This window comes from Ceratina calcarata, unplaced genomic scaffold (genome assembly GCF_001652005.2).
Source record: "Ceratina calcarata isolate Rehan_Ccalc_2016 unplaced genomic scaffold, ASM165200v1 scaffold39.2, whole genome shotgun sequence".
NCBI lineage: Eukaryota > Metazoa > Arthropoda > Insecta > Hymenoptera > Apidae > Ceratina > Ceratina calcarata.
Genome location: NW_017162322.1, coordinates 2,308,958 through 2,329,205, shown reverse-complemented (window position 1 = coordinate 2,329,205; position 20,248 = coordinate 2,308,958). Strand labels below are relative to the sequence as shown.

General features: G+C 32.2%; 8 protein-coding genes across 12 annotated transcripts; 3 read left to right on the top strand and 5 right to left on the bottom strand.

Annotated features, from left to right (window-relative positions):
* Positions 1-73: 73 nt before the first annotated feature.
* ArfGAP1 (ADP-ribosylation factor GTPase-activating protein 1) lies at positions 74-2,570 on the top strand. 2 transcript variants are annotated; one of them, XM_018026776.2, is made up of 8 exons: positions 74-521; positions 588-869; positions 949-1,151; positions 1,225-1,339; positions 1,419-1,508; positions 1,675-1,734; positions 1,864-2,039; positions 2,099-2,570. In XM_018026776.2, the coding sequence occupies exons 1-8, from the start codon at positions 462-464 to the stop codon at positions 2,301-2,303; spliced, it is 1,191 nt and encodes a 396-aa protein (XP_017882265.1). In that variant the 5' UTR covers positions 74-461; the 3' UTR covers positions 2,304-2,570. The 2 variants fall into 2 exon arrangements, with proteins under 2 accessions (XP_017882265.1, XP_017882266.1); XM_018026777.2 differs by lacking the exon at positions 1,675-1,734.
* Positions 2,571-2,575: 5 nt separating this feature from the next.
* Positions 2,576-4,034, bottom strand: LOC108626215 (uncharacterized). Its single transcript, XM_018026778.2, has 2 exons — positions 3,381-4,034; positions 2,576-3,302 (listed from the first exon to the last, which is right to left on the bottom strand). Exons 1-2 carry the CDS (start codon positions 3,767-3,769, stop codon positions 3,086-3,088), a joined length of 606 nt encoding a protein of 201 aa, XP_017882267.1. The 5' UTR covers positions 3,770-4,034; the 3' UTR covers positions 2,576-3,085.
* Positions 4,035-4,169: 135 nt separating this feature from the next.
* On the bottom strand, positions 4,170-8,359 carry LOC108626213 (zinc finger protein 652). Of its 3 annotated transcripts, none has more exons than XM_026814560.1 (7): positions 8,160-8,359; positions 7,312-7,526; positions 7,028-7,237; positions 6,683-6,882; positions 6,275-6,606; positions 4,973-6,190; positions 4,170-4,881 (listed from the first exon to the last, which is right to left on the bottom strand). In XM_026814560.1, exons 2-7 carry the CDS (start codon positions 7,438-7,440, stop codon positions 4,664-4,666), a joined length of 2,307 nt encoding a protein of 768 aa, XP_026670361.1. In that variant the 5' UTR covers positions 7,441-7,526; positions 8,160-8,359; the 3' UTR covers positions 4,170-4,663. The 3 variants fall into 3 exon arrangements, with proteins under 3 accessions (XP_026670361.1, XP_017882263.1, XP_026670362.1); XM_018026774.2 differs by lacking the exon at positions 8,160-8,359 and adding an exon at positions 7,671-8,159; XM_026814561.1 differs by lacking the exons at positions 7,312-7,526; positions 8,160-8,359 and having other exon boundaries at positions 6,956-7,045.
* Positions 8,360-8,461: 102 nt separating this feature from the next.
* Positions 8,462-9,695, top strand: Vha14-1 (V-type proton ATPase subunit Vha14-1). The gene is made up of 5 exons (XM_018026595.2): positions 8,462-8,678; positions 8,742-8,823; positions 8,973-9,055; positions 9,138-9,260; positions 9,367-9,695. The coding sequence occupies exons 1-5, from the start codon at positions 8,625-8,627 to the stop codon at positions 9,394-9,396; spliced, it is 372 nt and encodes a 123-aa protein (XP_017882084.1). The 5' UTR covers positions 8,462-8,624; the 3' UTR covers positions 9,397-9,695.
* Positions 9,696-10,207: 512 nt separating this feature from the next.
* gb (solute carrier family 7 member genderblind) lies at positions 10,208-13,471 on the bottom strand. The gene is made up of 12 exons (XM_026814563.1): positions 13,151-13,471; positions 12,844-13,006; positions 12,438-12,627; positions 12,084-12,306; positions 11,902-12,017; positions 11,716-11,841; positions 11,502-11,646; positions 11,314-11,437; positions 11,024-11,224; positions 10,800-10,949; positions 10,552-10,729; positions 10,208-10,485 (listed from the first exon to the last, which is right to left on the bottom strand). Exons 3-12 carry the CDS (start codon positions 12,616-12,618, stop codon positions 10,415-10,417), a joined length of 1,515 nt encoding a protein of 504 aa, XP_026670364.1. The 5' UTR covers positions 12,619-12,627; positions 12,844-13,006; positions 13,151-13,471; the 3' UTR covers positions 10,208-10,414.
* Positions 13,472-13,688: 217 nt separating this feature from the next.
* Positions 13,689-16,420, bottom strand: LOC113464475 (uncharacterized). Its single transcript, XM_026814442.1, has 7 exons — positions 16,065-16,420; positions 15,806-15,999; positions 15,483-15,713; positions 14,898-15,244; positions 14,580-14,813; positions 14,032-14,261; positions 13,689-13,902 (listed from the first exon to the last, which is right to left on the bottom strand). Exons 1-7 carry the CDS (start codon positions 16,418-16,420, stop codon positions 13,689-13,691), a joined length of 1,806 nt encoding a protein of 601 aa, XP_026670243.1.
* Positions 16,421-16,700: 280 nt separating this feature from the next.
* Positions 16,701-19,313, bottom strand: Rrp1 (Recombination repair protein 1). 2 transcript variants are annotated; one of them, XM_026814567.1, is made up of 8 exons: positions 19,295-19,313; positions 18,471-18,507; positions 18,001-18,270; positions 17,807-17,933; positions 17,596-17,739; positions 17,380-17,523; positions 17,112-17,292; positions 16,701-17,038 (listed from the first exon to the last, which is right to left on the bottom strand). In XM_026814567.1, exons 2-8 carry the CDS (start codon positions 18,498-18,500, stop codon positions 16,921-16,923), a joined length of 1,014 nt encoding a protein of 337 aa, XP_026670368.1. In that variant the 5' UTR covers positions 18,501-18,507; positions 19,295-19,313; the 3' UTR covers positions 16,701-16,920. The 2 variants fall into 2 exon arrangements, with proteins under 2 accessions (XP_026670368.1, XP_017882083.1); XM_018026594.2 differs by lacking the exon at positions 19,295-19,313 and having other exon boundaries at positions 18,471-18,762.
* LOC108626122 (uncharacterized) lies at positions 18,997-20,205 on the top strand. Its single transcript, XM_018026596.2, has 2 exons — positions 18,997-19,407; positions 19,573-20,205. The coding sequence occupies exons 1-2, from the start codon at positions 19,287-19,289 to the stop codon at positions 19,770-19,772; spliced, it is 321 nt and encodes a 106-aa protein (XP_017882085.1). The 5' UTR covers positions 18,997-19,286; the 3' UTR covers positions 19,773-20,205.
* The last annotated feature ends 43 nt before the right edge of the window (positions 20,206-20,248 follow it).

Sequence of the window (20,248 nt, the reverse complement as noted above, 5' to 3'; positions counted from 1 at the left end):
GCGGCGGTGGCGGTAAACTATTTGTTGCGTGAAAACGATCCTTAAAGGTACTTGAACTGGCAATCGTATCGTAGTCATTGGTCACCACTGGCCACTGCCAGCGCTACCAGCAGTGCCAGCACTGCCAGCTGCTATGCTTATCTCTTTTTGTCGTAAATGGTCGTAAACGTAAACGTAAGAGACAAATGTTCAATTAAATGATCGGGTCGTGTTCAATTTACTTGCATATAACTGATGCATTTATTATGTTTTTCATATGGTAGTGTTTCGTATGAATATTAAGTAATAGGCACATGTCGGAATTAATTATTTTCTAATTGTGTTATACGTTTTATCATCCATGAAAAAACGGGACAAACCTCCGTCGGAGGATCGAGGACAACTAGTATAGTATGGTGGATCTTTAGCTTAGAAAATAGATATTTACAAACGATAGGATCTGAATTTTGGCAAAGGAAAATATGGCCAGTCCACGTACTCGGAGAATTTTAAGTGAACTCAAGCCCAGAGATGAGAATAATGTAATGTACTTATTTACATTTCTCAATAGCCCACCCATATGTTAATTGTACCTTGTTATTTTATAGAGATGTTTCGAATGTGGTACTCATAATCCTCAATGGGTTTCTGTCACATATGGTATATGGATCTGTCTTGAATGTTCTGGCAAGCATAGAGGACTTGGCGTTCATTTATCATTCGTCAGATCCATTTCTATGGACAAATGGAAAGATTCAGAATTAGAGAAAATGAGAGTTGGTGGAAATAAGAAAGCACGTGAATTTTTAGAGTCACAGCCAGATTGGGACGACAGTATGTCAATAACACAAAAATATAACACTAAAGCAGCAGCATTATATAGAGATAAGGTAAATTATAGTAATACTTAAACTGCATTAAAAAAACGTAGATTTAATTGTGCAATGTAATTTGTTTGAAATACATTAGATTGCAACATTAGCTCGTGGAGAAAACTGGAGCCCAACTACGTCCATGGCAAAGGATTTTCAATCCTCTGAAAATCAGCAGAATTTTTCCTCGTACCAAGGTGATGTGTCAAACTCTTATCAAAATTTTAACGTAAACAGTTGCAAATCCCAAACAGAGGCTTTCTTTGCAAGGAAACAAAATGAGAATGCTAATCGTCCAGAGTAAGTGATTTTTACGCTAATATTTAAGATTCAATATGTCATATGATGTACTGACTTGAGATTATTTTTACAGGAATATTCCACCCAGCCAAGGAGGTAAATATGGTGGATTTGGTTATCAAATGGAGGCACCACCCAGAAGTTCTTCGCAAGAATTTTTTGACTCTGCAGTATCTTCTCTAGCAAGTGTAAGATAATTATAATTGTTCTTAATTAATATAAAAAGTATGTAAATAACATCGCATTAGTTAATATTGAATCTTTTAGGGTTGGTCAATACTTTCTTCCTCAGCATCAAAAATAGCAAGTAAGGCTACAGAAAACGCTATCAGAACTGGAGAGCTGGCTATGCAAAAGGTACACGCTAGATGCCAATTACAACATTCATTTCACTGAAAAATGAGTTATTAGATTATCATTTGACATTCAATATTAACTGGTTGTGTTTCATTTCTGTTTTTATGCTTAGTAAAATTGTATTTTGCCTTTTATTTTTCGTTTTATTTTATTTCATTTATATCAGGTACGCGATGGTACTCTTTGGGAAGAAGTTGGAGCTCAAGCTAATAATATAGCTTCCAAGGTAGATAATTGCATATTAGCAATATTTTTATCGTTAATATCACATATTCATCGCATTTGCGTTTGTTTCTATAAATATATTTTCTTGAACTCTCGAATCACTGAATCAGCGTTTATTATTTAAAAATAGGTTGGAGACTTAGGCAGAAGAGGATGGGGTGATATCGGAGGAACGAATTCAATTGAACAGAATCAATATAATACAAGGGAACATTATCAAAGTTCTTCTACTGCTTATCAAAATAGCGATCCAGTTCAATACCATTCCACTGAAAAAACGTCTTTAATGAAAACGTCACAATCTAAGTAAGTAAAAATAATTCATACATTGCTTCTATAATTTCTTTCTGTCCATACTTTTTTAGAACCAATGCATCGACTGCGAATTGCGAATGGGATTGGGGGAGTGACACGAAACAAAATAATGACACAACAAATTCTAAACCGATGCAAAGAAAATTGAGGGACAAGCCTAAAGAGGAAGCGTTAATTAACTTTGATACGGATAACCACTCGTCGAATTGGAATTCAAAACTTGAAGATGATGCTTGGGAAATATTAAACAATTAATTATTGTTTAATAATTAGGAGAATTTTATCAAAGTTCGAAATCCTCAAACATCATGTTGTACATCGTGTAGATTTTGAACTCGATTGAAATAATATAACAGCAATTACGTATTATTAAAGTCAATTTATTTTTATTTTGTCGTATTCTTTTAAATGTGAAAGATATATGTAGATAAACATTATGGAAAACGTAATCATATAATACGCAAATGCGTATACATCATACGCTTTAGAGGGCGTAAATAAATGTTGCGTGTTGCAAACTGATGTGCTCGAAATTTTGATTTACGATTTATATATCTCTATATATACATATATATATATTCCACGTATAGGTATATTAAAATGAATGATATTATCCATTTACGAACTGCCTACTACATTCTGATCAGTTTGTATTTACTGTATTATTATTCCATAAATATATTGTTGAAGATAAGGATATTAGATAATTCATACAAAGAAAATAAAAATAATTCTTTTATCTTATGGGTATCACATAGGTTTTACTTACAATTATATCGAAACTTATATTTTAATGTAGCATATTCTTTGGAATAAATATTTATCTTATTACATTGTATGTAAAACAAAGTGAAATTTTCAATATACAATATTTTTGATAGTAAATTTGTGCCTTGCAGAAAATAAATCCAATTACTTTGTCATTTATGCTTACATATTTGGATTATGAATAAACACAGTAGTCCTATAGTAACATAGGTGATAAACAGCAGTCAAATTTTGTTTATCACAACTGTCATACTGAATCATATAAAAGATTATAAGGAATGTTCGCTCTTTCCTGGATATACTCTTCTTATTTTCTTTGCACTGCTAATTTTACTAACATATTGCAGGAGCTCTCCTTGGCACTTTGGCCATATCTTTTGTTGTACTTTAACCATTAATAAAAGTAAAAAATTCCTATCTTTTTGTGACAAGTCAAATAATGATGGCTCTTCATAACAGCAGCGATAAAGGAAATTGTATATTGCTCTGTAATCACAATACATAATTCACTTTATATACTACCCAAGAAGTATAAATCTAAAGATTACAGAATAAACCATGTACCTGATGTCGTGACCCTCTAATTCAGAGGGTGGTGGATGTTCTTCAAACAATGATATAAACAACAATGCTTCTGGTATCATGCTATCTCCAGGTTGATATAATTTCAACCATTTGTCCAAGCACTGATTATTTTCTAAATTAGCAGCGATTTTGGAATATTCAAGTATTTTCGATTTTATTTCCCTCGGAGGAATCCTTGGTAGCATCTTCGATATAGCTTGAATATTTTCAGATCCATATTTCTCCAGAGCTTCTAACAATACTTCTTTATCATTTTTGCTCCAGTTTATTTTCGATTTCGATTCATCCTTGCTGCTTGTTGCTTCGATATCAGGAGTTTTCTGTTTTTGAGAACTCAATGTAGTTTTTCTTTTTTTGGTACCCTTCATTTTTCTATTTGCTTGATAATAGATATCTTCTTACAGACTTATCTTCAGTCCAAATGCTTTTCTGAAATACCGGTTACGTTAGAAACGAAAGAACTAAACACTTGGTATGTCTCCTATGTAGTTAAGGCTCAGATTATAGATTAAACTTTTGTCTTTTCTTTTATAGTCACGTTATGCAAATACATATTTATTTTAGTTAAATTTCGTTGTATTCTCGATCGTGACATTACCCGATCTAAGGTAACGTTACATTTAATTGAGGTTAGACAATGACAATGACGTATAGTCCGACACTGCATATATCAGAATTTTCAAATGTATTCATTGTTAATACTGTGATCAAATTAAAAATATATCCGTGTAGATGAAAGGTACTATTTAATTCGTGAATTTACATGAATTTTTAATACAATCCATTTTATTTACAATAGTGCTTGAGAAAGTATCAATGTACATCTAAACTTATGAACAAAGATCGACTTATCTAATTTATTTTACTTTTTACAATATAAGCTTCCAAAAGTTTATCCAAATCTCGCCGAATCCTATCTTGATGTAATTTCTATAGAATACAGTATGGTTGATAAAAAAAGATAATTAGGAAAAGTCAATCTCTTACTGTTAGCCAATACTTAAATTATGCATATATATGTATAACGACAGTGTAAAACTAAATGATGTATAATATACATAGTAAGTTTAAATGATATATATGTACATTTAACTATTCTTATGTAACATGGTTTAATGTGAAAGATACTTTTTCTTCAACAAACATATAAATATGGATCTCCGATTGTTACTGGAAGTATGAACACTATGTTATATATATCTTTCACGTTAGAAAAAAAATAGTAACAATATTTGTATCACCAATATCGAAAAACTTTTTCGTCAATATTTGTAGAGATCGAAATTCTGAGATGAACGACCACGCTTTCTAAGTGTCGCTATTCTGCTAGTCATTGACCTAGTCGTACGAAGTTTCTTTTGGATATTTGATATAGGTATTGCATTAGTTTGTGACGCTGCGTGTTTCTGTAAGTGCTGTACAAATCTTATTCTAGAACTTATGTGTTTTTTACATATTTGACATCTACGTATTTGTTTCTCTGCAACATAAAAATGACATTGAATTAATTCCATTTGAACTGTCCATTCGTTTTCACTACAGTTGAAAATCGGTCAATACGATCAGCTTACCAGATTTTTTTATTGCGTGTTGTAAACAATGTGCTCTTAATAAGGCAACGCTGGGTAACCATCTACCACAGTCTGAACACCATAATTTCTTTTTTTCCAACGTACAAGATGATCGCTGACTTCTTTTTCTTTTAACTTTCCTGACCATAGTTGATTGCTTTTTAACAGGTGGCCGTTCCACTGACGACTTACTATCTTCACCTTTCTTCATTAGATGTATAAAACGTACGTGGCGCGCTAATGCTAACGCTACGTCGAATTTTTCTTCACATATTTTGCAAGAAAACATCTTTTTAACAACTTCTTCCTCCTGTCCCTCCTCTTCCATTTCGTCTTCGCCTTTCTGTTCATTGAACCGGTTCGTACTCGACGATGACTTTGAACAAACTCGTAAATGAGTTTCTAGAGCTCTCTGTTGCCTGAAGTTCCTCGTGCAATGCTGACATTGCAACATAACTGTTTTGGAATTTGACTGTTGTGATTCCTCATCGGAATCTCCGACCATTATAATTTCATTCTCTTTGTCGCTAGAATATTTTTCCTTATTATCATCTATAGTTATTTCAACAATATCCCGTCTCGATTCTAAAATACTTTCTCCCTCGTCAACATCGATTTCGATTACCTCGACTTCTTTCCGTTTCATTTTTTTCATTTTCTTTGTGGCGCTATTCTTCGAACGATACCCAAATTTCCTAGTTCGCTTCTTTTTTTTATTTTTATTGTCTTCGTCCGTTATAAGTGACGCCGGTTGTATAATAATCTCTGAATCGTCGCGATTCACGGAAATCAATTGTTGTTTCCTGGATCGCTTAGTTTTGTACTGTATTTGTGACGATTCCGGCGAGGTATATACTATAGAGCCGTTCGATATATCTAAATTTGTACTATTTGATGTAACATCTGCTGGCGAGTCTTCCAAAGTTCTTATCAGCTCTCGTCTATCCGATGAGTTTGATCTTTTCTTCACAGCAGCTTCAGACACTTTATAGGTACTTTCTGTTTCATTAACAGAATCGCCTTGCTCCTCCTTATCTACTATTTCATTTACTTGCTTATTTGCTAAATTTGATTTCAAATTTTGGAGAGTCTCGTGAACCTCATCGAACGTTAATTCGGAGTCAGATTGGTCACCATCGTACAAAATGTACTGTACAGTTGATTGTTCAACAAATTCGCCATCGCTTTCACTACTTTGCTGACACTCCTCAGAATTATCTGTTAAATTTGTAAAGTATTATGAAGTTTTACATTTCACTTTGCTAGAGTTATTTATGTTATAGAATTTAATTGTATACAAACCAAAATTTCCAGAACAATCATCCATCATTAAACATGTTACATTAGACGGCGTTTCATCAGCTGCACAGATAATCTTAGGAACTCGTCTCGTGGCCAAATTTAAATCACAATTTTGTATTGCACTTGAATTTTCTTCTAATATATTCTCTTTTCCTCCTATCCTCTTTTTCTCGCTCGATATATACTTATTTCCGTTATGCACCATGTTCTTTGCTACTTCATTTTTAGCAAAAAATATTGGCGACTGAGTAGTCAATAGCTGCCTCCTTATTTGTGTTGGCTTTTTAACTGTTTTCACGGCTCCTTCACCTATTAATCTTTCAACGTCTGATCTGTAAATAATAACCATTACCATATAGAAACATTGACATAAACTAATGTTAATATACAATAAATAAAAATACATACTTTAAAAGAAATTGAAAATCGGTCGGTGGGTCGCCAGATTCATCGTAAACTGCCACAGCAAATATTTCTTCCAAGTCTTCAACTGCGTACAATGCTAATTGTTGGCCAGTGGCTGTCACAAACGTAGCTATCGTTTCTTCATCTGTATCTTGGTCGTCACTTATTTTATCACATGTTTCGGTTCCATTTTCGTCTGATAACTGTTGTGTTACACAAACACATATATACATATATATATATACACATTACAATACTTGTAAATAGTATACCTACTAAGTCAAACGAACTTGCTTTCATTACTTTGTAATCTCATATAAAAGTTACGATATTTTTAAAAACATTTACCAATAGTTCTTCTTTAACAATTGGCATCCATTTTTCCTTAGTCGTACTATCTGTGGACAAAGTTATGGAATCTTCTTCATATTCAATAGACACTGACTCTGCCTCGTCCTTGAGATATTCAGTGTCGTCTTTCTTTTTGTAAATATCTTCATCAGTGGTATTCTCATTTATATCTGTAGTTTCTTCCACGACTATTTCTTCAGCAACAACCTGTATATAATTTTTAGTTAATAATGAATTGAACCTAGTGTGATTCTATAGATAGGTGTTTAAATGTTTATTACCATCTCTTCCATATCTTCGTTTGGCACGACCATGAACTCTGTTGAACCTTCAGTCATTGCACATGGTTTCTCTAAGAAGTCTTCAGAAACCACTTTCTTACACAAACCAATGTCACTTACAAGTGCCATTTCAAATATTTTATCAGTTTTTTATTTATTAACAATTACATTAATTCAACTGATCAGTATCTGTGCATGTTGGGAAAATCTAACTCCTAAAACACAGAATTGAAAACTGTATTAAGGAAAAGCCACGGTATTATTATTAAATATTGTTAGTGTTATTTCATATAAGGATATGCTAAAATATCTACTTATACGAATGTTTAGTTATGCTTCTCTCAGTGGTCATGACTTACAAATTGAACATGTTTAATATGAAACAAAGCTCGAATATATGCGTTCCAATTCACAATTAATGAAAATTGGATTTCATTACAAGTACTTGTATTTATAGCTGCATTCAGTAACAAACAAACACAATAATTTGCAACGCTTAAGTTCCATAACACGATAACCTAAACAACATAATGCATATTGATAATCATACTGCATATGCATCAAGTTTCAGTGGATATTTATCAAGGATCACTTGTTCCTGTATCTTCTCATTATTAACGTAATAAAAAACAATACATGAAACCGTTTTACATATGTAATACAAACGTTCGTTTTTCAATTTACGTATACAACTATTATCAGATACGAATTGCACTTGTGTTCTGTAATACATATAGAAGCATAACCCAAAATATTACGTGTTTCACATGTTTAGGCATATTATCATATAAATTAAAGGAAACTTTTTTTATCAACAGATTTTAGCTTATTGCAATTTACAAACGTACGTGATTTCGTTTTTATAGCTAGTTAAGTATAAAATAGCTAAAAATAACGACGGTCTGTTAGAAACTCAGCTTGACAAATCAAAAGCCTAAGGCCTGATACATTATCGCGTGCATATTTAAATCCATTTCATGTTATATTTGTGATTACTTGTAAAGTTAGATCGTTACATTTTAAACCGTAAACTTTATTTCGATTAGAATTAAAAAAGTACTATTGATATCACGTCGAACAATTTCAGAATTCGCTGATTTGGAATTCTGATGATGAGATCACTGCATCCCTACCCGCTACTTTTTCAATCGGACAAGTTTGGCACGTGATGTTCAAGTAGTTTGACTGGGTAGACATACGCAGATATACTTAGGTGTGTCTGTCAGTCAGCTGATGTATCAAGATTTGTAAATTTAACGATCAGTCTCTTTTAAACAAATTGTTTTATTGCCCTTGTTTTTGTTTTAATCACAATGGCTCTACACTCCGCAGGAAAGGGTAAACTCCTTGCTGTGATCGGTGACGAGGTGAATAGAGTGCTCGTCAAGTGTTTTACTTAACTGAACTTATTTACAAAAGTTACATTTCAGGATACTTGCGTGGGATTCCTTTTAGGCGGAGTTGGCGAGATTAATAAACATCGTCAACCAAATTTCATGGTTGTCGATAAAAGTAAGTATTTATAAAATGTTCAATTTTCTTCTAATTCAATCCATCAGTTTAACGTTCTCTTTATATAAGGAATTACACATATATCTACAGAAATAGTTGAAGATATTCATCAATTCGTGTGTTCACAGTTTTATGACATTCCTTTACAGATACAGCTGTGAGTGATATAGAAGACACATTCAAACGCTTCATCAAACGAGACGATATTGATATTATACTTATCAATCAAAATGTAAGTTTTTAATATGACCTCTGATTCACTTTGATGTATCTTTCTTATATCAGAATATATATTTTTTTTTATTGTATTTAAGGTTGCTGAAATGATCCGTCATGTAATTGACAGCCACACACAACCCATACCATCAGTATTAGAAATCCCAAGTAAGGATCATCCATACGATGCTAGTAAAGATTCTATCCTAAGGCGTGCTAAGGTACGTTTAACTCCTGTATCTTTCATTAGTATTTATCTCAAATATAAAAAATATGACTTGGAAAGTATTGGACTGTTCTCTAATCAATTTTAATTTTATATTACAGGGGATGTTTAATCCAGAAGATATACATTAAATGTACGTATATAAGAAACAGAAGTTGATGATTTCCCTGCTACTTGTTAATCAGTGTACGTAAAATTGTTCTTTATTATAGATTGCGTAGAAAAAAAATAGAAAAATATACAACATTCCATTACTTAATGTTTCAAAAATTACCAATATCTGTACAGACGTGTGGTATCAGTAAAATCAGTTTTAAACAAGAAAATCATATTTCAAAAACAAGTGGTTATAATGTTATATGCATAAATACTTAATTATGTAAATAAACATGTACGGTGTATAAATATACAATACATGTAGTAAAATATATCTCATTGTACAAGTGAATGCAAGACAAGAAGAACGAGTTCTAAATTTTATTAGAGGACTTTCGAACATACATCGACTTTCGAAGATACATATTCTTCTTTCTAATAACGCTTTTCTTGTGCCATATAACAAACTGTTTACGTGAAACACAAGAAAGAATGGAATTGAATAAGTATAAAACGTTATTGTCGCATTATTACTTCTGTACTATGACTTTACGATTTTATTTATCTTTGTATTCATTTCTTATTACAAATGTCGATCAAAACTTTTACTACAAATTATCCATATCATCAATATGTATATAATATTTGTTATATATTGTTTTCACAAAGTATTATATTAAACGTTCGTACGAATGTTTTTCTGAATCAGAGTTTCGAATTGTGTAGCAATAAATATGTACATTTCAACTTCTCTCGAAAAAATACAAAATAACGCACACTCTATAATACTATACGAATTTATAATGATGTCCGCATAAAAAGGTATGCGATTGTAAGGACAGAGAAACACATAATAAATTATTTAAATAAATAATGCTCGGTAACTATAGACAATTACTCTTATGATGTAGACAGCAATGTCGTTAATTTGAACGTACACTGACTGAGAACACATGTGACAATAGCGTAACACGAGTTGTCATTGTTCATGTAGTTAATATTAGAATGAGATGTTTCAATTGTACGTGATCCAATTCAGTTTCAAATTTCCATTCAATTGTATAAAGAATCTTGCTCCTCCTTGGCAGCCATAAATAATTTTTGTATAATATAAGTAATTTCAACTGGAAATAATAGAGAGTTACTAAAAGAACAAATGAATTAAAATGATACCACATAAGCGTACGTACGAATAAATTTCTGAAACCATACGGGTTTGTTTTTCCACGCAACTCCAATGAAATACGCTGGAACCCCGGACAAAGTTATTAACGCCCCGATTGCGACTTCGTACGGTCTTTCGTAGCAGGGAACGAATACCAAAAACGCGCATATGGCTACGAACGTGATAGGAATCCACAAAGGCATCTGGAAAACGTAAACACTTAGAACTTTTCCTTTGTTCTCATTTCATGTTGACATTTATCTCATTCCGTACTTTAATTGGTCGATGCATATTTGGTTTCTTATAACGAAGCCATAGAACACCAGCTACAGAGAGCATTATGAAAAACGATTCGACTATACTGCAATATGTTATTAGTACAAAAATATCACTCGTGCACAGCATCGTTAAAGATAATATACACTGAAATCAGAAACAGATATTTGTATTAACGAACAATCAAGATGGAAATATTATACTTTGTAATGCGTACGTACGAGAAAAACCAGGGCCGGTGTGGGTGTAAATCGTGAAACATTAATATGACTTAACATCGAAGGAAAGTGTCCGTTCCTAGCACCGACGAAGCACATTCGCGAGGATGTCATAATATGTACACTTAATCCACCAAACGCGGATATTGCTACCATAACAGGTATTGTCCACGCCATTATGCCAAGGACTTGATCACCGAAAGTCTAATAAAAATTGGGCGCAACAGTTCCGATAAACGTATATTAACAAACATGGATGTACCTAATTAATATAGAAGATGCATAGTACTGACCACAGCAATCGCATGAGAAGCAATCATCGCAGTTGGTGTTAAAACTGATAAATAAGCTACGTTTGCCAATACATAAATAAGTGTGACTAAAGGCAACGATATATATATAGCTCGTGGTAAATTTCTGTAAAAACAAATGAATTATACTGAAAGAAGACAAGTATGTAATAATTGGGATGGATACATACACATAAGGATCTTTTAGTTCCTCAGTCATGAAATTTAAGTAATTCCACCCGGAATATGAAAATATACCAGAATAGAAAGCTACTGCTATTTTGCCAGGATCCGTAATTGTATTTTCGAAAGCATTCTCAAAATTTTCTGTATGTCCTATAATAAGTTATACACTTGTAAGTAACATTGTTGATAATATTATGATGTTACTAAAATTATGCTTACCTAACATTACCCAAATCAACCCGGTGATAATTATAATTACTAATGCACCAATCTTGGCAAACATGAATACATTTTGCATTTTCGATGTATCCTTCACATCATAACAATTTGCAAATGTAAGTAGACCTGTTAACAGATTAATTATTATTCTACTGCTAAATGCAAATATTGTATAAAATATCTTACAAATGGTGGCTGCTGCTAGCAAGCGTACACTATCGTCTGGGATAGAACAATTAGGGAAAAATGGTTGTAAAACATATTGTGCGAAAGTTAGTCCCATGATCGCATTTGTAGTTGGTCTGAAATTAAAGACAAGTATTAAACATGTACTCTACTGTGAACAGCAATGATACTTGTTAACTCACACGAATATTAAATTGGCAGCCCATAAGTACAGAAAGGCAGATAAATCACCGAAAGCCTCGTAAATGTAAGCATAATCGCCGCCGCTGCGAGGTATACAGGTACCCAATTCGGCATAGCACAATGCTCCGACCATAGAAAGTAGACCACACAAAACCCAAACAATTAAAGAGACTCCGACACTTCCTACTTCTGTGATTATACCCTTCGGGGAGATAAAAATACCTAAATACAGAAGAATCTTATATTTCTTTTGCATTATCAAGTTACCATGAAGTTTTGAATATATTACATAACAAAAGTTCCTTTTATGAATAGATATGCAAAAGTAATATAAAAAATACAATGTAATTTACCAGAACCACATATGATTCCCAAAATAATTGCTACACCCTCTAAGAGGCCAAGTTGTTTTTTCATTTGTACTTTTTCCATTCCGCTAGCTTGTTTACCAGATTGTTTATAATTATGAGATTCATCATCTGAGTTAATCAACTTTATATCTTTAGGAGAATCATCAAATATTTGAGAGACCATTTTATTTATCTGCAATGTAAGATGTGTAATATACATGTAAGATGTTACAATTGTACTTCACAATATCAACACATACATTTATTAATTAATTGATCATTCCCATTATCATACATTCCATATAATTTTCAACAATAGCTAGTACTAAATTATTTTAATTCTAAGTGATTAATAAGCAAATAATTCTTGTCTCTCATTCATGCAAAATTAATGAAAATTTATATGTACCTTTATGGAAGCTAATTGCTACTATCTAAATATAATACTGAAATTCTTCTGTTTGGTATAAACGAGGTAATAAATTACTGTACACTATAAAGTACATAAGAACGTTTAAATATTATCTGTAACCATCAATCTGTTCAGTTCCTTTTTGGATGTGTAACATGATCTGAAATTTAGAATACTCTTATCACTTCAATTATCATCAAAATATGTGATGAATTTTCACGCTTCAGTCAAAATTATTTGAGAAATAGGATTCATAGATACATTCCTTATTTATTTAAACGAAGAAATCATATGAAAAACGTACCTAGGTTATGCAATCTGAGAAAAGCACGTGTGCTAGGATTAGGACACAGTACAGATCAGTACAGATACGTTTCCAAGCCTCGTGTATATGTGACTATTTAAATAGAACGTTTATAATTTTTTCTATCAAATTAATGTTACAAAACAATGTTGACACGAAACGTAAAATGTTATTCATAGAACTAAAACTATGTTAACACCTGTGGAATATGTTTCCTACGCGAGGTGCACATTTCAATCGATAGAAACTATAAAAAGGTGTCTGATGTAATTCGAACTAAAATTATATAATGTTGACATAAGTGTATCCTTTTCGAGTTAAATTCCCTCTTTTTTAAACGCATTATGTCAGTAAAATAATGTACGTTTAGAAAGTTTAGTACTACTTTCCCTTTAATTAACCGGCATCGATTAATTATTATGCGTCATTCAAATACAATTTTTATTCAAATGCTGACTGCAGTTACAATTGATTTCGAGCTTTCGACTTTTCATCTACTCGCAATAAATTTAAAATGCTTTATGCATTCGTGATTCATTTATTTGCCATTTGTCGATTCGTCTATCTTACGAATATTATCAATAAATGCTTTTACATCTTTTGGCTCTGGAAATAAACGTGTCTGACACAAAGATTTCATTGTTAAAGCTAGATTGATTAATCCTAATTTTCTGATGGTTGTTGCCTGAAGCGTCGTTTTCGTTTCACCAATATAGAAGTTATGATTACGAAGTTGTAATTCCAAACACTCGCTAGAAACGAAATAGCACTTAACGTATTGAAGGAATTAACGAAATGCGAATACTGATAAAAAAACAAATAATATTAAACAGCCTAGGGCAAAAGTTTCAAATTCGTAGTTTTAATAATCTCTAGTTTACCTCAATTTAATGTAGACGATTCCACCTAAAGATATGAAGTCTTCGTAAAATCGCGTAACAAATACATAATTGCTGTTATAATAAATGCACTTCTGTTGAATAGGAAGCTTTGCCAATTTCTCCCAAATTTTCAACAAATACCCATTCGATAAACCCTCGAGAAAAATGTAGAATCTCTCGCAGTCTTGAATAACGAAACCTGTTAAAACGTGCCTTAGTACGCTCGGTGCCTGGAATATGTTAATGAAATGCACATATGAAATTCTCGAAGAAAATCGTACAGTCATGCATCCGTGAAAATATCAATCTATAGTTCAGTAACAGAAGATTAATTAGCCACCATATAAAATTACTTTTGAATCACCGCCTCCCTTAGGTGATCGAGGATTCAGTAAACTGGAATTATGCTTAGAAACTTCAGTCGAGATTTCAGTGGCCAGTTTCGCGTCGTTTAAATTCAGAAAAATCCGATTAAACACGTTTTCGCGGCAGAGAATCTTTTTCTGAAGCATTCGCAAATCATAAGCCAGACAAACTCGAATTTTTACCAGTGTACTGTACGACGTGAGAACATCAGCGGTAAGCGGTGAATTCTTCCACGAGATTTCTCCTGTTTCTACATTTGCATCGATTTGAGCGGGAAAAATGTTACGCGGATGCATCAACGCGTTCGTCAGCCTCACGTCCCAAAATCCTCGCAAAAGATCGGATACATCGAATTCGGTAACACCTAATAAAACTTCATTAGAGATTGCCTCGTTGACTTTTCGTATGCCAATTATCTATATAAATGATAAAAGCTCTTTATTGGTTGCACATTATTTGAAGATCTTTGCGTATCATGTGTCATCGAGTAGAAGGTTTACCTCAACGGTAAGGAATTGTGTATTAAGGAAATTAATTATCTCCTCTGATTGAAATTCTTCGCAAAGCAAACATTTGATAAATTCGAAACACATCGTTTTATCCGGAATATAATGCGGTGTAACAAACGTGCGATGTGCAAAGAGAATCTTTGCATACAGACACTTGAAACCGTTTTCTCTTATTATATCAATGGGTAGATTTGATAGTTGTTCCAATTTAATAGATATGGGATTCAGATTCATTCGTACTTGCTTGTCCGATAAAATATTCGCGCATTGCGCGTAAATTAAGATAGACGAAATGTTTCGGTCTGCCATGTGATGGTACTTGGTAACTGTACCTGTATCTAAATACAAAACTACATTTTAATCTAAGCGACATAAAAATTGTTGATTAAATTATTTTATGTCAACGAAGGAGTAATTTGCTGAACAATCGACAAAGTCGTGCAAATAGTGATTTAATATCCCCACTGTCACGCGGGAGACCGGGGTTGGATTCCCCGACGGGGAGATCATACTTTTGCATTTCTGAAACGTCTGTCAGTTGCTCATTTATATGTATTTTTAGTACATTTAATTTACCAGAGAATAAGACTTCAGCAGGCAAATGTATTTCGAACGATTCTGTACCAGAACTCCGCTTGCTTTTTTTATCTGGCTTCTTGGTTTTATTATTTGCATATTTTTTAGTTCGTTTCGACGATATCGATGTACCTCTTGGTGTTGACGAAACTAGTTCTTCGAAATTTAAAGTCACAGGTGGAAAACATTTCTTTCTCAACATCTTTCGAAAATAATATTCATGTATGCGATCTAATATAATTTTCATATTAAATGAACTGTTAATGATATTAAATATTTAACTTTTCGCGTTTTGTTATAAATTTCTTCTTGTTTTTTCATACCTGGTATTGCTTCGAGGTATGTAGTAATATTAAAATCACCATAATCTTCATGTGAAATGATCATTGGTTCAGGAAATGATGGGATTGAAGATTTAGAGGTAGAATTGAGAGGATGTATTTCAAGGAATTCTTCTCCTTTTGTATCAAGGAAATCATCATCAATATAAAATCCCTTTACCTTGTCCTGCTTAGCTCTATAATAATTTACATAAAAATAGCAATATTTATTGTACCATTAAAATCCATATCTGTAACGAACCTTTCAGATAACTTTTGCCTCCCACAAAATATATGGAACACGATTACGTAATTGAAAAATTTTCTTAACTGTGGTTCATTCAAGTAAACTAAATGATGAACAGAAAATATGATCCAACAAGTTTTCTCTTTAATCGTACATGGTATGGATTTCAAGCACCATTCATTATTTTCAGTGTAAATCTTTGCAGCCGTTTCCCAACAACGACAATCGAACTTAAAATTAAAGTTTGGGAGGAGTTCGTATTCAACATGTATTTCGGCTGATGTTTCGCCCACATTTAGAATATTCTTTGAAGACTGCGTATCTTCATTTGTATCTTTATTAATTTTCCTCTTTTTCTGTTTGTTAACCATGCCTTTACTTTTTTTAATGTGCGCATCAGAGTTGATAGGAATTGAAAATCCGAAAGTTATTATAAAATGCATCACAATTATCACAAATCGGCAATATGTAATGTCATATGCACGCAAGTAAGTAATTTATGTGGCGCCTCTAGTGGAATAGCTTTATATAGAATAAGATATATACAAATATATACAAAAATTCGTACATATATACATACCATATGTAGCACCGTCTTGTGTACAACAATTCTCATTCGTTTGATTGAAAGTTTATTTATAAAATCAAGAATTACATTTTTTTAATTTATACATTTATTGAAAAGTTAACAAACTACAGGTACAGTAAAAAAAACGCATATGTTTTCGAAGTACATACACATAATAAATTAGTTTATCATGCATAGTTAACTGGTAGCAAATCTGAAGTATCTTATTTGTAAGAAATGAAATAAATATGATGGATTCATAAAACACGATTACTTATAATTTAAAAGGAAGAAATCATATCATTATATGTGAACATAAAGTACAATGGGACAGTGATCACTGCCGTACACTTTATCCCTCATGACGTTGTCACAGACATCGTCTTTAATCCTCTCAGATACCAAAAAATAGTCTAGTCGCCTGTATGGATGTATATTAAATTTATAGCATGAAAATGCTATTTTTAAGGTACAAATAGTTCGTATGTACTTACCATCCAATATTTTTACTACGAGCATTAGCGAAGTACGACCAAAACGTGTATGCACCTGTTTTATCAGGATACAATGCCCGAAATGTATCCACAAAACCTGTCTCTAAGAAATCGGTCATATCTTCCCTTTCTTCCTTCGTGAACCCAGCATTCTTTGTGTTTGTTTTAGGATTCGTTAGATCTAAGTTGATCAACAGATAAATTAATAGAAACTAAATGGTACGAACTCTGGGCTAAGATCGAACTTATTTAATAATTAAATTTCTACCAATCTCTTGGTGAGCAACATTCATGTCGCCACAGATAATAACAGGTTTCTTTTCATCTAATTCTTTTATGTACGCTTTGAAAGTTTCGTTCCACTTCAATCTCTTTGGTAACGTTACTAACTTTTGACCAGAATTAGGAACATCTATAATATCATAAAATACTATAAAGCCTGACATCTTACTTTACAACGCCTTACGATGTTTAAATAACTTACAAACATTAACTAGATAGAAATTTGGATACTCTGCAGTAATCAATCTACCATCATCATCAAATTCAGAATTATCTAAACCGTATTTTATGTCAATTGGCTTTTCTTTAGTGTACAATGCGAGGCCACAATAGCCTGGTTTTTTACCTATTTGTAATGAAAAACAATTTAGTATTTCGTACATAAATCTACGTTGAATGACGAAGATTCTTACTATCAAGGAAATAATAATGATAATTCTTCAATTTAACTTCCGGTGGTAACTTGTCTGTGTTACATTTAGTCTCTTGAAGCGCAACAATATCTGCATCTTCTTTCATAATATAGTCAAGTCCATTTTTCTGAATAAAAAAATAGTAACAGAATGATATAATATTTCATTTAAAATGTGTAGAATGATCTCCGTACTTTAAGGAGTGCTCTTATGCCAGAGACGTTCCAACTAGAAATTTTTAGATTGTATTTTTTTCCAGATGCGCTTAGGTTTTTGCAGCCAAAATCAATTGCGTTCAGATCTGTATCTGTTTTATTCATAACTGGTTTTGCCTCTGTTTTGGCACGCTTTGGTACAGGTTCTTCTGTATCACTTTCATCTCTTTTAGTTTTCTTGGCCGGTGTTTTCTCTGCCTTGGGTGTTTTACTTTTCTTTTCACCATCCTTACTTCCCTTAGAATCCTTCTAATTATAAAATAAAGTCAAAAATATATAATAACATTTATGGCAACACGAACGCATGTTACATTAGCTGAAGTCCTTGATAATATGTTTTGATAAAAGAAAGAAGGAACGTGTAGAAATACGTGAGTTCAATATTATATTTTCGGTTTTAAACAAAGTGAAATATTCACTTGAAACAATAAATTATTTTATTCTCTAACCTTCGCAGCTCGACCTCGTTTTGGCGGCATGCCGGTTCTGCTGTGCACACACAATTCTCTAAGTATACTAATTGTAATATCGACACTAATGTAATAATAATTGAAAAATTATGTAAACTATTGATTTCTTATTATTACAAACAGTTAATTTTGTTAGATGATACAGAACTAATTACATATCGAACAAATTCAAACATGCGTAGAATAAAGACGTATATATGAACCATGGATACAGGAATAATAGGAATAATGGGATGGAGATGGAGTAAAAGAAAGTCCTGCTTTAGGCAAGAGGGGGATGCGACTACTGGGGTGCAGGCCATATATAAATTAACTAAAACATAATGATTCATTGTAATAAAACTCATTCGTAATCCAATTTAATTCATGTAACAAATTAACAGTCCTTTATTTTTATTGATTGTATTATTAATAGAATTAGGTACATTTATATTCTGTTATTACAAAAAAATGATGATGTGTGATCTGCACTCAGAAATAAAAAATATGTTTTTTATTTTGCACCTTCCATATAATTGTCTTCCGAAAAATATTATTTTGTACAAAAGAACGCCTGGTCGCGAGTTCACGCGATTCATGCATGCTGTTAAATCCTATTATATACAGCAGTAGGATGAGTAGAACTGGAATGTGTTAATTTTGAAGGATTGTGAGTAGGATAACTGGCGCGATAAAATCAGAATTTCCGTATCAGTAACTGATATATATGAATATCGATAAATGTATGGACGACGACTTAAGTTAATGTAAAATACGAGCAGATGTACATATGTATAAATACTATTGAATTTAGATATGTTTACCAATAAAAAAAACAACTTGCCACCACGACCTAATATTCCGAATTCCGAACATATGCTAGAAGATCTTAACAATGCTCCAACCAACGACGTAGCATTTAAAATAATAAATAAAGGTGTCACTCTTTTTAACATTTTATTGGAAATAGTTGTTGAAAGATACGAAGTGTCAAGTTATAACCTCGTACTCTAAAGCTCAACTTCGCACCGCACGTCTTACTCTTATATATATTCAGTTGCTCATATGCTAGCATTGAGACTCATATATAATTATTTTTCAGATAATATTTCAGGAGATAATTTGAGCAATACTTCTGATACATATAACAAAGTGAAAATGTATTTAAATATGAAGCAACAATTAAAATATTTGGAAACTACTCTTGAAAACAAGGTACAACAATTGAGAGCTGACAATGATGAGATAAAAAGGCTCGCTGATGACATCAAGAAACAAGCCCAGGCTGCATTAATAACGTAACTATTCTTGTAATTTCAAATAATATTAACAGCGCCCAATGACCTGAATTAGCTGTAATATAAAAACAATTTTATGTTATCATGCAATAAATTAATTGATTCACATGCGAATTAAATTTAGTCATGATGTATTATCAATTATACAAAATATTTATATTGTTACAACATATAGATATGGTTAACATGTTATAAAAATAAATGTTACAATAATTGATCTCTTACATTATATCTGTATATGTATCATGTATGTATATGTGATATGAAAAATTTCATACATAAAATTTAGTTTATAACGCAATAATATAATTTTTCCTAATTTAATCTTAAACTACGTAAGTCTTCAAAACTTTAATACAAAACATGGCCAGTATAATATCCATAGGCGATTAAAAGGCACCATAGTTAGAACGATAAACGCTGTGAATTAAATCCCATCTACGTGTTTGCAATACTACTTTATGAATATTAATCCAAGTT

Bases quoted from the DNA above. Each gene is read 5' to 3' on its own strand.
- LOC108626213 (XM_026814560.1), bottom strand. From the start codon at position 7,440: ATGGCACTTGTAAGTGACATTGGTTTGTGTAAGAAAGTGGTTTCTGAA. The intron at 6,883-7,027 runs GTAAATGTTTTT...GTAACACAACAG, and splicing joins TTGTTAAAGAAGAACTATTG to TTATCAGACGAAAATGGAAC. The intron at 6,191-6,274 runs GTTTGTATACAA...CAAATTTAACAG, and splicing joins TGATTGTTCTGGAAATTTTG to ATAATTCTGAGGAGTGTCAG.
- Rrp1 (XM_026814567.1), bottom strand. From the start codon at position 18,500: ATGCCGCCAAAACGAGGTCGAGCTGCGAAG. The intron at 18,271-18,470 runs GTTAGAGAATAA...TTTTATAATTAG, and splicing joins AACGAGGTCGAGCTGCGAAG to AAGGATTCTAAGGGAAGTAA. The intron at 17,039-17,111 runs GTAAGTACATAC...ACATCCATACAG, and splicing joins CGTAGTAAAAATATTGGATG to GCGACTAGACTATTTTTTGG.
- ArfGAP1 (XM_018026776.2), top strand. From the start codon at position 462: ATGGCCAGTCCACGTACTCGGAGAATTTTAAGTGAACTCAAGCCCAGA. The intron at 1,509-1,674 runs GTACACGCTAGA...CATTTATATCAG, and splicing joins GAGAGCTGGCTATGCAAAAG to GTACGCGATGGTACTCTTTG. The intron at 1,735-1,863 runs GTAGATAATTGC...ATTTAAAAATAG, and splicing joins CTAATAATATAGCTTCCAAG to GTTGGAGACTTAGGCAGAAG.
- LOC108626122 (XM_018026596.2), top strand. From the start codon at position 19,287: ATGTTTACCAATAAAAAAAACAACTTGCCACCACGACCTAATATTCCG. The intron at 19,408-19,572 runs GTGTCACTCTTT...ATTATTTTTCAG, and splicing joins ATTTAAAATAATAAATAAAG to ATAATATTTCAGGAGATAAT.
- Vha14-1 (XM_018026595.2), top strand. From the start codon at position 8,625: ATGGCTCTACACTCCGCAGGAAAGGGTAAACTCCTTGCTGTGATCGGT. The intron at 8,679-8,741 runs GTGAATAGAGTG...GTTACATTTCAG, and splicing joins TTGCTGTGATCGGTGACGAG to GATACTTGCGTGGGATTCCT. The intron at 9,056-9,137 runs GTAAGTTTTTAA...ATTGTATTTAAG, and splicing joins TTATACTTATCAATCAAAAT to GTTGCTGAAATGATCCGTCA.
- LOC113464475 (XM_026814442.1), bottom strand. From the start codon at position 16,420: ATGGTTAACAAACAGAAAAAGAGGAAAATTAATAAAGATACAAATGAA. The intron at 15,714-15,805 runs GTATGAAAAAAC...AAATTATATTAG, and splicing joins ATACCTCGAAGCAATACCAG to ATCGCATACATGAATATTAT. The intron at 14,814-14,897 runs GTAAACCTTCTA...TCATTTATATAG, and splicing joins CACAATTCCTTACCGTTGAG to ATAATTGGCATACGAAAAGT.
- LOC108626215 (XM_018026778.2), bottom strand. From the start codon at position 3,769: ATGAAGGGTACCAAAAAAAGAAAAACTACATTGAGTTCTCAAAAACAG. The intron at 3,303-3,380 runs GTACATGGTTTA...TTGTGATTACAG, and splicing joins TTAGAGGGTCACGACATCAG to AGCAATATACAATTTCCTTT.
- gb (XM_026814563.1), bottom strand. From the start codon at position 12,618: ATGGTCTCTCAAATATTTGATGATTCTCCTAAAGATATAAAGTTGATT. The intron at 10,950-11,023 runs GTACGTACGCAT...TTCTGATTTCAG, and splicing joins CACCGGCCCTGGTTTTTCTC to TGTATATTATCTTTAACGAT. The intron at 10,486-10,551 runs GTACGTACGCTT...TATTATTTCCAG, and splicing joins ATGGTTTCAGAAATTTATTC to TTGAAATTACTTATATTATA.